We start from the raw sequence: 17840 nt of genomic DNA on the forward strand, positions 1-17840 counted from the left end.
TGATGAAGTCTATAGTGCTTAAATAAAATGTCCTGCTGCTGTGTGGGAAGCATGTAGGGATGGTTCTTCATGACTTTTACACCAGGTCCTGAGAATTTATTTTCAGGAATGAGAAAAAAAACACCAGTAAAATCAATGACAATGTTAAGCTCTCAATGGCAAAAGTTGCCAACTAGTTTAGGTTACTTACAAAGCCTAAAAACTAATCGCATGCAACTAATGTTAGCTTAGCTAGCTAGCTAACAGATAGGAGTCATGTACAGGAGCATCTCAATACATTAGAATATCACCAAAAAGTTTATTTCAGTAATTCAATACAAAATGTGAAACACATACAGTGGGGAAAACAAGTATTTAGTCAGTCACCAATTGTGCAAGTTCTCACACTTAAAAAGATGAGAGAGGCCGGTAATTGACATCATAGGTAGACCTCAACTATGAGAGACAAAATGTGAAAAAAAATTGAGAAAATCATTTTGTCTGACATTTAAAGAATTTATTTGCAAATAATGGTGGAAAATAAGTATTTGGTCAATAACAAAAGTTCATCTCAATACTTTGTTGTATATCCTCTGTTGGCAATGACAGAGGTCAAACGTTTTCTGTAAGTCTTCACAAGGTTGGCACACACTGTTGCTGGTATGTTGGCCCATTCCTCCATGCAGATCTCCTCACGTTTCATCTTCATTGCCCTTGCTGATTCATTGTTTCACGTTTCATCTTCATTGTCCATTCATTCTTTCATGTACACGGACCAGTCGTCCTGGTCCCTTTGCAGAGAAACAGCCCCAAAGCATGATGTTGCCACCCCCATGCTTGACAGTTGGTATGGTGTTCTTTGGATGCAACTCAGCATTCACTGTCCTCCAAACACGACGAGTTGTGTTTTTACCAAATAGTTCTACTTTGGTTTCATCTGACCATATGACATTCTCCCAGTACTCTTCTGGAACATCCAAATGCTCTCTAGCAAACTTCAGACGTGCCTGGCTTAAGCAGGGGGACACGTCTGGCACTGCAAGATCCGAGTCCCTATCGTCGTAGTGTGTTGCTGATGGTAGCCTTTGTAACGTTGGTCCCAGCTTTCTGCAGGTCATTCACTAGATCCCCCCTTGTGGTTCTGGGATTTTTCCTCACTGTTCTTGTGATCATTTTGACCCCACGGGCTGAGATCTTGCGTGGAGCCCCAGATCGAGGGAGATTAGTAGTGGTCTTGTAGGTCTTCCATTTTCTGATTATTGCTCCCACAGTAGATTTCTTCACCCCAAACTGCTTGCCTATTGCAGATTCAGTCTTCGCAGCCTACAATTCGGTTTCTGGTGTCCTCCGACAGCTCTTTCGTCTTAACCATAGTGGAGTTTGGAGTGTGACTGTTTGAGGTTGTGGGCTGGTGTCTTTTATGCTGTTAATGACTTCAAACTGGTGCCATTAATACAGGTAATGAGTGAGGGAAAGAGGAGCCTCTTAAAAAAGAAGTTACAGGTCTGTGACAGCCAGAAATCTTGCTTGTTTGTAGGTGACCAAATACTTATTTTCCACCATTATTTGCAAATAAATTCTTTAAATGTCAGACAAAATGATTTTCTCAATTTTTTTTCACATTTTGTCTCTCATAGTTGAGATCTACCTATGATGTCAATTACAGGCCTCTCTCATCTTTTTAAGTGGGAGAACTTGCACAATTGGTGACTTACTAAATACTTATTTTCCCCACTGTATATAGATGCATGACATGGTGATCTATTTCAAGTGTTTATTTCTGTTAATGTTGATGATTATGGCTTACAGCCAATGCAAACCCAAAAGTCATTATCTCAGAAAATGAGAATAATTAACACAAAACACCTGCAAAGGCTTCCTAAGGGTTTAAAAGGATTCCTTAGTCTGGTTCAGTAGGCGACACAATCATTGGGACGACTGCTGACTTGACAGATGTCCAGAAGGCACTGACACACTCCACAAGGACGGGAAGCCACAAAAGGTCATTGCTAAAGAAGCTGGCTGTTCACAGAGTGTTGTATCCAAGCAGATTAATGGACAGTTGAGTGGAAGGGAAAAGCATGCTACCATGCTACCATGCTACCATGCTACCATGCTACCATGCTACCATGCTCAACTGTCATTAATCTGCTTGGATACAACAAAATAAAGAGGATTGAAAGGATTGTCAAGAAAAGGCCATGACTAGAGTCTGCGCTTGAAGAGCCACCACACACTGATGTATCCAGGACATTCCTTGAGTCAAGCCACTCACGACCAAGAGACAACACCAGAAACGTCTTACCTGGACCAAGGAGAACAAGAACTGGACTGTTGCTCAGTGGTCCAAGGTGTTTTTTTTTTCAGACTAAAGTAATTTTGCATTTCATTTGGAAATCAAGGTCCCAGAGTCTGGAGGAGGAGTGGAGAGACACACAATCCAATCTGCTTGAGGTCTAGTGTGAAGTTTCCAGAATCAGTGGTTTGGGGAGCCATGTCATCTGCTGGTGTAGGTCCACTGTGTTATATCAAGACCAAAGTCAGCACAGCCAGCAAAATATAGAGCACCTCGTGCTTCCCTCTGCCGACAAGCTTTTTGGAGAAATATCTTTTTCCAGCAGGACTTGGCACCTGTCCACACTGCCAAAAGTACCAATACCTGGTTTAATAACCACAGTATCACTGTGCTTGACTGACCAGCAAACTCACCTGACCTGAACCCCATAGAGAATCTGTGGCAGATTGTCAAGAAGAAGGTGAGAGACACCAGACCCAACAATGCAGACGAGCTGAAGGCTGCTATCAAAGCAACATGGACTTCCATAACACCTCAGCAGGGCTACAGGCTGATCGCCTCCCTGCCACGCTGCACTCGTAGTAATTCATGCAAAAGGAGCCCCGACCAAGTATTGAGTGCATTTATTGTACAGTAGGCCAACATTTCTGAATTAAAAAAAAAATTTTATTCTAATATATTCTAATTTTCTGAGATGATGACATTTGGGTTTTCATTGGCTGTAAGTTATAATCATCAACATTAAAAGAAATACGAATCTATATAATACATGTCTTCCACTTTTTGTTTTGAATTACTGAAATAAATTAATGATGATATTCTAATTTATCTGATGATATTGAGATGCACCTGTATGTCAATTGGGCTAAAGGGCAATGTATGTGTCCTATAGCCTTCAGTTACTGTTATGTCATTCAGTCTTTGTATATCTGTGGTGTGCTTGTTGAGCAGTTCAAGTTAGTGGTCGACTAATTAATTGGCCACCAATTAATTGGGCCAATCGATGCCATTTTGAAATAATCGACATTGACCGATACCTGTGCTCATGGCTGATAATTAAAAGATGCCTACTTTAGTGCTAAAAAAATCATATGCAGCTGGGTGCTACTGTGTTAATCAATATTGTAGTGGTTTTTAAATATATTATTTATTTACATGTGGACATTAATTTGATGTTTTTTAACTTAAAATAAATAAACATCAGAGTGCAGAGTATAAACAAGAACTAAACAAAAACTAAACTTTTATAGCTAAATAGATGTTAATTTAAGGTCAGCTATTTATTTTGTCTCATCCATTATTTATAACATTGTATTTTATTAGTTGCAGGAAATAAATGCTGAGATATTGGCATTATATATAGGCCACTGGTTGACCTGTTCTGTAAATATCAGCCATTAAATTAAACCATATCAGCTGACTATCACTTGTTCCACTCACAGCTGATAGGAAAAGGGCAGAGATATTAGAAGAGACCTTTGACAACATCTCTTGCACCCTCCCCCAGGACCTGAACCAGCCAGAAACCCTTTCAGTTATGGTATACTGACAACAATTATGCAGGCTTTTCTTTGTAGGTTGTGTAACATGTTTCCTTTGGCTGTAATTGAAGAGAAATGGAAGACATTGTTTTGGATTGGGTGTGGGTGTGTGGTAACTCTGGTCATACAATCTCGGAGTCATTTTAATAATTGTAGCCAATTCGTATTTTGCATTCAGTGTGTGTGTGTGTGTGTGTGTGTGTGTGTGTGTGTGTGTGTGTGTGTGTGTGTGTGTGTGTGTGTGGAGAGGGGATTGGTCATTTCCACTGAGTGTGACACCTCGCCCCACCCTTCTGGAGTCAAAGCAGACAAAGAAATAAGGCTGAGCTCCTGCTTCTCCCCCACAGCTGGTCCGACCTCATCCTGCACGACAGTAATTACTGTTTTTAAGGACATGGGTCATGATGTATTGATTCTCTCTCTCTCTCTCTCTCTCTCTCTCTCTCTCTCTCTCTCTCTCTCTCTCTCTCTCTCTCTCTCTCAGACTCCCTCAGGCAGAGAGGCCCTGAGGTCAGCAGCTTAACAGACCTCAGCACCCATGATACATCCCTGGATAAAGGTAACTACTGCATTTTACACAAATACACACGCACACACAAACACAGGCTCTGCTGATTAGAGGGATTAACTAAATGTGGTGTAGGTCGTAGCCCTCAGGATCGCTGCTGTTTCAGTGTGAGCCACGCTGTTTCACCGTGCTGGGGCGCAGAGCCACGCCGCTCTTACCAAGAGAAGAGAGCGTCTCATCGATTTTTGCAGGAGTGTTCAGATTAGCTGTGTTGAAAATCTCTGTGGAAGTGACAGGACGGCGAGAGGCGGAGGGAGGTGAGGTGTGTTGAGACACAAATGGTTGTAACGGTGCCGGCTGGCTCTGGGTGGTGGGGCCATAATGGAAGGGCAGTGCAATGCCGGTCTGGTGATCTATCTGACTGCTCCATGGCTCACAAGAGACTTTTTTAGAATCGCTTATTTACAGCAGAAGTTTTATTCACTTTGTATCTCTCCGTGTGCTTTCAGCTTCTGCTTACTTTAGAGTTTTTTTTTCTTTTTTTACTTGTAGTTTTCCATACTTCCATACTGTAGTTTTTTGTAGTATATTACTTATGGAAAATTAAATGCAATTAACACGACACTTCATGCATGCTTTCACCATCTATCTGTGTGTGTCTAAGGACATTTTTAAATGGTTAAATACACAAATCCTGTTGTGTCCTCATCCACAACACATTTACAGCACATCACATTATTATTACACATAAAAAGGCAAAGAACACATAAAACATTAAGTAAAGAAGCAAGACTGTCTCATATTAAGATGTGCATGCACCAACTTTGTTTTATTTAGAAACAGTGTCAGTACACCATAGGTGTACTGTTGGCCCATCTGTAGCACAGTTTGTTAGCTGTTATCTGCTCCCTTCCTCGAGGCCAGTTCCTAAGTCCTGGCTGGAAAGGATCTGGGTGGAGAAACACTTGATTTGTAGTTAGACTGAAGGCTTGTATTAGGAGTGTTAAGACCAGTCACAGACGTGTAAAAAAACTTAGAGAGTAAAGGACACGGGACCAAATAACCAGAGGGAGACGTGTGGAGGAGAGATATGCCACGCACAGTGAGTCCATGGCGTCAGCATCGTGTGGTTTACACTCACACCACCACCAAGACAGGTGAATGTATTCATGCAGGTAGATTGTGTGAACATGTTCACTAATAGCTCCCCCATACAGGAACAAAATAAGAATTAAACCAAACCCAATTGGGAACAAGGCTTAAACCAAACAACTAGCTCCTACCAAACATGTACTCCAAACCAAAAATCAACTCAACATTACAGGAGAATTAAGAAGTGTGACACACACCTTTTTACCTAGCGAAACGAATGATCCATACTGAGTCTATGTATGTGTGATGTACGGGTGTATCTGTCTTACCTGCACTTCCCCTAGCACAATACCAAAACATTACACAAATATTGGTCTAGCGTAAATGTGTGAGTGTGAGCATATGTATGTGTGTGTGTGGCCGCTGGACTCCTCGATTGCACTGATACAGCCGCCTTTATCCAATAGGCTCCACCTACAGTCTCATGTATCCGTTTGCAGTTGGTCCCCTGAAGTAGATGCATCAATTGATTTCTTTAGGCAGCTCTAGGATTCCTTGCAACAGGAGCAACAATGGAGATGGAAAAAGAAAACGCACCCGAGGGAACATTATTTCCTGTATGTGAAACCTGCAACAACACCTCTGTGCCTGATACGCTCAAACCACTCAGTCTACTTCCACACACTCACACTGCTTCTACACACTCACTCTACTTTCACACACTCACTGCTTCCACACACTCACACTACCTCCACACGCTCACACTACCTCCACACGCTCACACTACCTCCACAGGCTCACACTGCTTTCACACGCTCACACTGCTTTCACATGCTCACTCTCCTTCCACACGCTCACACTGCTTTCACATGCTCACTCTCCTTCCACACACTCACTCTCCTTCCACACGCTCAGTCTACTTCCACACACTCACATTACCTCCACACACTCACATTACTTCCACACACACACTCTCCTTTCATACACTCACTCTCCTTCCACACGCTCACTCTCCTTCCACACGCTCAGTCTACTTCCACACGCTCAGTCTACTTCCACACACTCACATTACTTCCACACACTCACATTACTTCCACACACTCACTCTCCTTCCACACGCTCACTCTCCTTCCACACGCTCAGTCTACTTCCACACGCTCACTCTCCTTCCACACACTCACTCTCCTTCCACACACTCACTCTACTTCCACACACTCACACTACTTCCACACACTCACACTACTTCCACACGCTCAGTCTACTTCCACACACTCAGTCTACTTCCACACACTCAGTCTACTTCCACACACTCACACTACTTCCACACGCTCAGTCTACTTCCACACACTCACACTACTTCCACACGCTCAGTCTACTTCCACACACTCACACTACTTCCACACGCTCAGTCTACTTCCACACACTCACACTACTTCCACACACTCAGTCTACTTCCACACACTCAGTCTACTTCCACACACTCACACTACTTCCACACGCTCAGTCTACTTCCACACACTCACACTACTTCCACACACTCACACTACTTCCTCTCGCTCAGTCTACTTCCACACACTCACACTACTTCCACACACTCACACTACTTCCACACACTCACTCTCCTTCCACACGCTCAGTCTACTTCCACACACTCACACTACTTCCACACACTCAGTCTACTTCCACACGCTCAGTCTACTTCCACACACTCACACTACTTCCACACACTCACACTACTTCCACACACTCACTCTCCTTCCACACGCTCAGTCTCCTTCCACACGCTCATACTACTTCCACACACTCACTCTCCTTCCACACGCTCAGTCTACTTCCACACACTCACTCTCCTTCCACACACTCACACTCCTTCCACACACTCACACTACTTCCACACGCTCAGTCTACTTCCACACACTCACACTACTTCCACACACTCACACTACTTCCACACGCTCATACTGCTTCCATGTCTGTGTTAATGCTGTGTTAAGAAAGGTCCTCCATCTGAATCGTGTCTGATCAGTGGTGGTCCAGTGGTCTGAAAGTGGCCCATGATGGACAGGGTCCAGGTCTTCTGCTCAGACAGCCTTTATTTCTAACTGCAAGGCTCCAGAATCCATCTACAAGAAGACTGTCCACTACGTGTAAATCAAATGTAGGAGTATCTGGTGAATATTACACCAAGTCTCTGGTGAATATTACTGTATATTCACTGAATCTCATGTATTCCTTTTCATAGAGGAGTTGTTTTAATGACAAAACAAACCAGTGAGCTACAACTAAGTCTACACAAACAGATTGCATACATTTATATTTAAAAAAGGTTCAAAGATTTTTGTGAGTGTTGTTTATATGTGTATTTATGTGAGTACTGAGGTGGAAGACAGGTGTTGCAGTGAATATGAAATGGTGAAAAGGATTCAAGTATGCTTCCACCTGCTTGAAACCCTGCACCTTAGTTATAGTCCCCCCCCCCCCCCCCCCCCCCTCACCTGGACGTGTGCGTGCGGCAGCAGGGCGGTACTTGGCATTATAATTTTTCCAGACTGCCCCTCCCAGTTTGTCTGGGAGAGTGAGTAGGGGGCTGGGCCAGGTAATGCTAGCCTGCCTGTGGTTGTCTTGCTATAGAGACTGTAGTCAAACCGAAGTGTAAGTGTAAGTGAGAGCACTCAGAGTTTCCGCTGCTGGTCCGTGTCAGACGTTGTGGAGCTGATGCCACTGTGCTTATAGCGGTACATGGAGTGTCTGGAGACTGATGTCAGGGAGAGAGCGCAGAATGAAGTCTGAGACAGAGGAGGGCCAAACCGGTGAGTAGCTACCGTGGTGAGGATTCTTCTCACAAAATGTTCGGTGGTAAAGATTAGCTATGAGAGGGGCTTCAGGACCTGTGTGACTGGTTTTCCTCCGTGTGTGTGTGTGTGTGTGTGTGTGTGTGTGTGTCCTCGCGTGTGTGTATACGTGTGTGCCTGTGTGTGTGTGATTGTATGTGGGTGTGGGTGGTTCTTGAATTCTCAGTGACATGAGAACGGTTAGGATCTTTGGACCTATTTACTTTCAAACTGAGGTACCAGGAACAAAGAAAGCAGAGTGCACTTGCGTTCAAAACCAGGACCTGTTTACATTCAAACTCTTACAGCAAGGCTAAAGAGCAGAAAAAAACAGCCCCACATGCAGCCACAGACAGTCAGCATAAACCAGACTGACACTCTCAGGTGAATTGTACCTTAGGAACAAAAGCTTTTGAAAAAGGAGGAGGATTTGAACACATCTTCTTCAACCTGAGCTCAGTACATTCATCGCTTGCATACACATCTGTCTTCTTTCAGAAGCTCTTCCTCATGTGGCTGTTATTGGCCTTTGACCTCTGTCTCTTTGTTTCGGTTCTCCATGACCTCTCAACCCCCTCCGCTAGTTCAATTCCTTTTCCTTTTCCTTTTAAATGATGAAATCGATTGGAACTGCTGAACTGGAACTGCTCAGGTAGAACCAGACTGCTTTGGCAAAGGAACAAAGTCCTCCGAAGACATAAAATTGGTTTGCTGGAATCAAAATATCCGGCGGAAATCCAACGTGCCTAATGAAACCCATAAGGTGTCCGACGTTCTGAAAAGATCAGACTTCTTGTGGGGTGACTCTGGGAATTGTTTATTTATTAGTCCTCTATAGTGCATGGAATCTGTGTTGATGCTCTTCAGTGCTGGTGAAAGCTCATGTAGTTTATGTACTCCATCATAAATGGCTCCCTGACCGGACGGCTCCTTTTCGGCTGCAGTCTCTGTGGTCTGAGTAGGCCATTATCTCCAGGATGTGCAGCTGCATTAGCTGTTAAGAGGAGCATTATGCATAATGGCATTTGAGTGTTTAATCGCTGCACACACCTATTGAAGCAGCGACTGGAAAACCTGGTTGGCGTCCTCGTCTCTGCCCACTTCGTGCTCGTTGTGGGGGTTTATCACTCTTGTCTCTGTCATGGTCACACTGTGTCTCATGGTCCATTCACTCTGAGTGCATGCTCCCTTTGATGCTGTAGTGGGCAAAATTCCATTCAGGAATCAATAAACCACCTGTCTGTCTGTCTGTCTGTCTCTCTGTGTCCATCGCTCACTCTGGCCCTCTGCTTACTGTCTGCTTCTCTATCTGTGTAGATTTTGCATTTCTGTTCTGTTTTTTTTTAATGTTAGTGCTGCAAAGAAATTGAGTTGCCAAGTAACCCTCCCATTATAACCAGTAAGGCACAACTTCTGCAGAAGCTGGGCTGCAGCTCGCGTTCAGATAGAAAGCTGTTCTCCACCACGCAGAGCTGTTCTCCTCCACCACGCAGAGCTGTTCTCTTCCACCACGCAGAGCTGTTCTCTTCCACCACACAGAGCTGTTCTCTTCCACCTCACAGAGCTGTTCTCCTCCACCACGCAGAGCTGTTCTCTTCCACCTCACAGAGCTGTTCTCCTCCACCACGCAGAGCTGTTCTCTTCCACCTCACAGAGCTGTTCTCTTCCACCACGCAGAGCTGTTCTCCTCCACCTCACAGAGCTGTTCTCCTCCACCTCACAGAGCTGTTCTCTTCCACCACGCAGAGCTGTTCTCCTCCACCACGCAGAGCTGTTCTCCTCCACCACGCAGAGCTGTTCTCTTCCACCACGCAGAGCTGTTCTCTTCCACCTCGCAGAGCTGTTCTCTTCCACCTTGCAGAGCTGTTCCCCTCACAGAGCTGTTCTCCTCCATCTCGCAGAGCTGTTCTCCTCCATCTCGCAGAGCTGTTCTCCTCCACCTAGCAGAGCTGTTCTCCTCCACCTCGCAGAGCTTTTCTCCTCCACCTCGCAGAGCTTTTCTCCTCCACCTCGCAGAGCTGTTCTCCTCCACCTCGCAGAGCTGTTCTCCTCCACCTCGCAGAGCTGTTCTCCTCCACCTCGCAGAGCTGTTCTCTTCCACCACACAGATCTGTTCTCTGCAGCCTCTCTGCACCATGCTGCTGAAGTTGGCCATTCAAAATCATGGCCATGATCTTTGGAGGAAGGTGCACGTGGCTCCTCACCCTATGATCATGGCTTCACTTTCAACAAACATGATCCAAAATGAAAACAGGCCATCTGCAATATACCATCTATTCTCTAGTGAGGGCTGGAGTGATATGCAGACTGACTCATAATTCATAATTGACTGAGTCATGATTCATAACCATCTCGTATTAGGCTTGGCAGTAACTGTGTGAAAGTGTCCCCTTACAGGTGCTTTATGTGCTGGATGGAGTAACTAAAATTCTGTAATAGATTCAGCAATTGGAATTCAGCATCTAGAATTCATGCAGAGGCTCCGATTCAGAATTCAGAATTCAAGTCCTGATTGATGTTTTTACCTGCTGAAAACAATGTGACACAGTGGAAATGAACATCCAGCAGCCATCGGTGTGACTGAGCTGAGTCCTGTGTTTACTGCCAGCTATTATGCTGTAAACACAGCCAGAGCTGCTGTCTAAATACTGACATAATAATCCTCAAATTGCACTCACCACATGAGGACATGAGGGCTTTACAGCTCAGGGTGAAGCGTGTGTGTGTGTGTGTGTGTGTGTGTGTGCACATGTCTACATGCGTCACAGAGAATAGCTTAATGTCCTCAGCACCGACATCTAGATGAAAGCTTCTGTGATGTTACTGGAGCAAAGAGCACCTCTGAAAAGCTCTCACACACACACACACACTGACGCATGCCTATGTGCACACATACACTGATACGCACACACACACATACATACACACACATGTACACACACACAAATGCGCAAGACGAGAGGGTCTCGTGTCGAGGATTGAAAGTTGTCAATAGTGCGATGCTGATCCGTTCTTCTTTTGTCAGTGCCTACCTGCCGAGGCTCCATAATAACACTTCCCACATCAAGCACTCGGTCATGAAAGGATTCGAACCATCCTGAATCATTGTTGTTGTGTATAGGCTGCTGCCTTAGCAAGACTCATTCATCCTCATTTGCAGTGGAGGCTCAGAGACTCAGGATTCAGCGTGAAGCTGTTATTTCCAACCAATTCATATGTCATAGTGTATTTCATGCTTGTAAAGTGTGCTTTGATCCTGATGTTGTTATTTGTTCTTTGGTCTTTCATGCTTCTATCTGTCTATGTTGAAACTCCTGAATCTGTCTGCTCTGCACACATTCGTAGATAAAGAATGGGGCCTCCTGGAGTGACGAAGCAACCCCTCTGTACTGAAATGTTTGTTTGAATGAATTCAGGATGCTAAGACTTGATGTATGCACATATCCCACTCCTGACAGACGGATGCAGTTTGCATTAAGTAGCTGACTTTTGCTAACCATTAATTAATCCTAATCATTGTCACTTTCCTCCCTAAATGTTGTTAAAGTCTTTTATAAACCCTTTGCACACACACTCCTGACCTAAAACCTATACACACGCTACACACATGTGGCTATAAATATGGCATCACAAACCCACGTCTACAGTGAACCCCTCGTCTTCCGCAGTAATTCATTTTGACCAGATCTTCATCATCATCATCATCTTCAAATGCAGGCGGCCTACAGTTCCTGCTATTAACTGTGGAGGATGGAAGAATAAAGCTATTAGTGGACCATTGTCAATGATTACTAAGGTCAAGATTAGCAGGACTAATATTAGAGAAGCTGGGATTTATTGACCTGTCTCTCCACCCCCCACCCCCTCCGTCTCTATCCCCCCTCCCTCTCTCTCTCTACCCCTCCCTCCCCCCCAACTCCTGGCAGCACTGCTGCATGAAGAGGTGCTGGCTCTCCAGGAGGAGGTGTTTGAGCTGAAGCGGATGAAGGAGATGCTGAACAAGGAGTTGGAGGAGAGTGGTGGGGGCTGCAGTGCTGAGCTCCTGTCCGCCACTGAGCTCCGAGTGCAGCTCTCCCAGAGGGAGCAGGATCTACACCGCGCCAACGAGGCCCTGCAAGGTGAGGCCCCCGAGATCACCACCCTAACCCAATCACCTCAAAACCACCACCCTAACCCAATCACCTCAAAACCACCACCCTAACCCCATCACCTCAAAACTACAACCCTAACCCCCATCACCTCAAAACTACAACCCTAACCCAATCACCTCAAAACCACCACCCTAACCCCATCACCTCAAAACCACCACCCTAACCCAATCACCTCAAAACCACCACCCTAACCCCATCACCTCAAAACTACAACCCTAACCCAATCACCTCAAAACCACCACCCTAACCCAATCACCTCAAAACCACCACCCTAACCCCATCACCTCAAAACTACCACCCTAACCCCCATCACCTCAAAACTACAACCCTAACCCCCATCACCTCAAAACTACAACCCTAACCCCCATCACCTCAAAACACCACCCTAACCCCATCACCTCAAAACCACCACCCTAACCCCCATCACCTCAAAACCACCACCCTAACCCCCATCACCTCAAAACTACAACCCTAACCCCATCACCTCAAAACCACCACCCTAACCCCCATCACCTCAAAACCACCACCCTAACTCCCATCACCTCAAAACCACCACCCTAATCCAATCACCTCAAAACCACCACCCTAACCCCATCACCTCAAAACCACCACCCTAACCCCCATCACCTCAAAACTACAACCCTAACCCAATCACCTCAAAACCACCACCCTAACCCCCATCACCTCAAAACTACAACCCTAACCCCCATCACCTCAAAACCACCACCCTAACCGCATCACCTCAAAACCACCACCCTAACCCCCATCACCTCAAAACTACAACCCTAACCCCCATCACCTCAAAACCACCACCCTAACCCCATCACCTCAAAACCACCACCCTAACTCCCATCACCTCAAAACCACCACCCTAACCCAATCACCTCAAAACCACCACCCTAACCCAATCACCTCAAAACCACCACCCTAACCCAATCACCTCAAAACCACCACCCTAACCCCATCACCTCAAAACCACCACCCTAACCCCATCACCTCAAAACTACAACCCTAACCCCCATCACCTCAAAACCACCACCCTAACCCAATCACCTCAAAACCACCACCCTAACCCCATCACCTCAAAATCACCACCCTAACTCCCATCACCTCAAAATCACCACCCTAACTCCCATCACCTCAAAACCACCACCCTAACCCAATCACCTCAAAACCACCACCCTAACCCCATCACCTCAAAACCACCACCCTAACCCCCATCACCTCAAAACTACAACCCTAACCCCATCACCTCAAAACCACCACCCTAACTCCCATCACCTCAAAACCACCACCCTAACTCCCATCACCTCAACACCACCACCCTAACTCCCATCACCTCAACACCACCACCCTAACCCCATCACCTCAAAACCACCACCCTAATCCACCACCCAAGCCCCCTTCTTAGCTGCCCTCTATTTGCCTATTTGAAAATAATTTGTTATTGTATATTTTTGAAGCAATGACAAAAAACTGTTCCCTCCCCTATAAATGCTAACAGAGCTGAACAATAATTGTCAGTTTATTTAAGTATATAAGCCATTTTGCTAATTATAGCTACCCTTTTTTATTTGTTATCATTACAGTTTTTGGTTCTACAGTGTGTGTTCTGGCTTGATAGCACCCAGCAGTAGTGATCACTCTCGATTTATGTCCCACTGTGAAGCTGTCCATGTGTCTCTGAATCAGTCCGTGTTTCTCTGAAGCAATCCGTGTGTCTGTGAAGTGGTCCATGTTACTCTGAAGCGGTCCACGTGTCTCTGAAGCGGTCCGTGTGTCTATGAAGCGGTCCGTGTGTCTCTGATGCAGTCCATGTCTGTGCAGCGGTCCGTGTGTCTATGAAGCGGTCCGTGTGTGAAGCAGTCCGTGTGTTTAGGCAGCATACCGTGTCTCTGAACAGCCTCATCTGAAAACGAGCCGCGTGCTCATTCGGCCAAGACCTCTTCATGGCTGCTTTTATGAAGACGAACCGTTGGGAGAGTGGCACATTCAGAGCAGATTCAGAGCAGATTGGGGAAGGGTTATTACAGCAGCAGGTAATATTATCTGAGGGGTGCTTTGTGCGTTTGTTCGCCTCGGTCTGTACGGGTTTTGTTCTTCACGTTCCATTTACGCGGAAGTCTGTTTCCTCCGGGCCGTAATAAAGCTCTCGTTTGGTTTCGTCTGCAGTCACCCACCCTGACCTCGCCACGTGTCAATCAGCGGCGTACCTGCTGGGGTCGGTGCTGCTGCTCACTCTGGGTTCTCCTCCAGGCTGAATCTGCTGTGGAATTTGGAAATATTTTTTTGTAAACAGAGCTGTAACAAGCATTATGTTTCCAGTTACCATACCTAATCACATTTTTACTGGAGTTTTAATGTTAATTTAAATTAGTTTAATTAGTTTGCCATTAGAAAGTTAATCACTTAGCACACACACACACACACACACACACACACACACACACACACACACATATCCATACCAGTGTACCACACACACAGTCACACCCATATACCACAAACACACAAATACACTCACACCCATATACCACACAAACACTCACACCCATATACCACACACACAAACACACACACACATCACTGGTAGAGTTTGTTTTTGCATCTGGGAGCAGACCAGCTGGCCAGGGCTGAAACCTCACTACAGTACGTGCTTGCACTTCCTCCGCCAGGTGCTCCTGTGTGTGTGTGTGTGTGTGTGTGTGTGTGTGTGTGTGTGTGTGTGTGTGCGTGTGTGCATGTGCGTGTGTGTAAGGGTCTTTGTGGTATGCTGGCTAGCAATTCACTTCTACATAATGACTCTTTATTTGGGATAAAATAGTCCGAATGTCTTTACAAACGTCAGCTCGTCATTTGCAAGTCAGACTAGCAGCCTACTAAGAGTAACACTGTTATATCTACACTGACCATGTTCTATAAACCACAGGGAGAAAGAGAGAGAGAGAGAGAGAATATTCTGTATAAGCCAAATAGAAGAGGGACAGAGAGAGAAGGACAGGAAGGGAGATGGCAGATAAGTAAGTCTGTCATCCTGTGTATTCTTAATGGAAACCGTGTCCACTTGGACAGTCCATTTAATCTGTATGTGTGATTGTTTATGCACCGTGCTTAAGCCTTTTTACGACCCACTTTGTCTGTCTGTCGGTCTCTCTATATGTCTATCTGCATCTGTGTGTCTCTCTAGCGATGAAGGCAGACCGGAAGAGGCTGAAGATTGAGAAAGCTGAGCTGGTGAATCAGATGCAGCAGTTGTACGCCACACTGGAGAGCCGGGAGGAGCAGCTCCGTGACTTCATCCGCAACTACGAACAGCACCGCAAAGTAACACGCACACACACGTACACACACTCATGCACACACACACACACACACACACACACACACACACACAAACATGCTGGAATACATCATTAGTAGAGAAAAGCAAAAAGCAAATTAGGTAGCATAAATGAACCAAAGCGGTAGTTTTCCCTACTCCATAATTATAGAAAGCACTCACAATCTGGACTGAGTACTCCAAATGGAGATCTATTATAAAGTATCACACCTATATATGCAAGCATTCAAATCCATCAAAATCAACCATCAGAGTGGCATACCCCAGCCCTGCTGGATACCCCAGCCCTGCTGGATACCCTAGCCCTGCTAGATACCCCAGCCCTGCTGGATACCCCAGCACTGCTGGATATCCCAGCCCTACTAGATACCCCAGCCCTGCTGGATACCCCAGCCCTGCTAGATACCCCAGCCCTGCTAGATACCTCAGCCCTACTAGATACCCCAGCCCTACTAGATACCCCAGCCCTGCTGGATACCCCAGCCCTGCTAGATACCCCAGCCCTGCTAGATACCCCAGCCCTGCTGGATACCCCAGCCCTACTAGATACCCCAGCCCTGCTGGATACCCCAGCCCTGCTGAATATCCCAGCCCTACTAGATACCCCAGCCCTGCTGGATACCCCAGCCCTGCTAGATACCTCAGCCCTGCTGGATACCTCAGCCCTGCTAGATACCTCAGCCCTGCTAGATACCCCAGCCCTACTAGAGACCCCAGCCCTGCTGGATACCCCAGCCATGCTGGATATCCCAGCCCTACTAGATACCCCAGCCCTGCTAAATACCCCAGCCCTGCTGGATACCCCAGCCCTGCTGGATACCCCAGCCCTACTAGATACCCCAGCCTTGCTGGTGACATGGTTGTGTTGACCTCAGATAAGTTCATGTCATGTCCCCTGGGATGGCACAAAAGTTCACACGATTGAGAGGAGGTTGGGTCATACAGGAATTCTGATTTGCAGTTAGACATACCCCATGGTCTGGTTGGATGGAAGGAATCAGAATTTACTGCAGGTCTTCATACTGCAGCTAGAAGATAGCAGTTACTCTTAAATGGCATCAGGTGGACCAGCTGCCTTTTGAACAATGTCAGAAATAATTGGATTGCATTGAGATTGGAAAAAGAATGATGGAAAACGCCTCTTTCACACTTCTGCTCAAGCTGGGGTATTTATATAGAGCGGCGCTACAAAGGTCACTCCAAACAGCCAGCCGTCTTTATTATTCATTATATGACTGCGTCTTCCTTTAGGGAGTCGCCGTGTACTGGGATCAGAGTGGACGCATGATCCTGGAGAACTAAACTTATCGTGCTTCTTAACTTTATGTGAAAACTACAAAAGCAGTGGAATTATTTATGTAGCACGTTTAAATAACAGCAGGTGTCAACCACTGTGCTGCACAGACTGAATGAGAGCAGACAGTTAAAAAAAAGTAGAGTAAATGTACTGTGTGTGTGTGTGCGTGTGCGTGTGCGTGTGCGCGTGCGCGTGCGCGTGTGCGTGTGTGTGTGGCAGGAGAGTGAAGATGCAGTGAAAGTGTTGGCTAAGGAGAAAGACCTGCTGGAGAGAGAGAAGTGGGATCTCCGGCGCCAGACTAAGGAGGCCACAGAACTGGCTACTGCTCTGCGCTGTGCCCAGGACCTGAAGGAGAACAGGATCAAAGAACTGGAAGCAGAACTGACTATGGTGAGCCTCATGCATGCCAACACACACACACACACACACACACACACACACACACATACTGACAATGTTGGAGAATTTTTTTATACAGTTGAATTCACAAGAATCATTCAGTAGTTTAATTGGATCATTCAGCTAATGATTGATTGTATGTGCATTTTAAACAGATCATGTGTACATGGCATTTGACACTTGGATAAATCAGAGTACCATCTGTGTTTTACTCCACGTCTCCTGCATTGAGGTCAATGTGAATGTGGTCATCCACACGTGCACATGTACTTTGTGGACGTGCACATGTACTGTATATACCTGAACATCTGAAGCATCATTTTATCGTCAAGTGTATGTAGTGGTGGAGTGTGTGTGTGTGTGTCTGTATGTAACTCTTGAGGCCCAGAGAGCTCAGAGTGTGTTA

At 45.9% G+C, this 17840-nt stretch overlaps 1 protein-coding gene across 4 annotated transcripts in view; it reads left to right on the forward strand.

Moving 5' to 3' along the window:
* kazna (kazrin, periplakin interacting protein a) overlaps positions 1-17840 on the forward strand; it is a 35424-nt gene that overhangs the window by 5582 nt on the left and 12002 nt on the right. For all 4 annotated transcript variants that reach the window (XM_076989697.1, XM_076989699.1, XM_076989696.1 and 1 more), the window contains exons 2-5: positions 4301-4375; positions 12174-12365; positions 15586-15722; positions 17255-17425. In XM_076989697.1, the coding sequence (XP_076845812.1) occupies positions 4301-4375; positions 12174-12365; positions 15586-15722; positions 17255-17425 (575 nt within the window). The remainder of the gene's footprint in view (positions 1-4300; positions 4376-12173; positions 12366-15585; positions 15723-17254; positions 17426-17840) is intronic.

This window comes from Brachyhypopomus gauderio, unplaced genomic scaffold (assembly GCF_052324685.1).
Source record: "Brachyhypopomus gauderio isolate BG-103 unplaced genomic scaffold, BGAUD_0.2 sc69, whole genome shotgun sequence".
NCBI classification, from domain to species: Eukaryota; Metazoa; Chordata; class Actinopteri; order Gymnotiformes; family Hypopomidae; genus Brachyhypopomus; species Brachyhypopomus gauderio.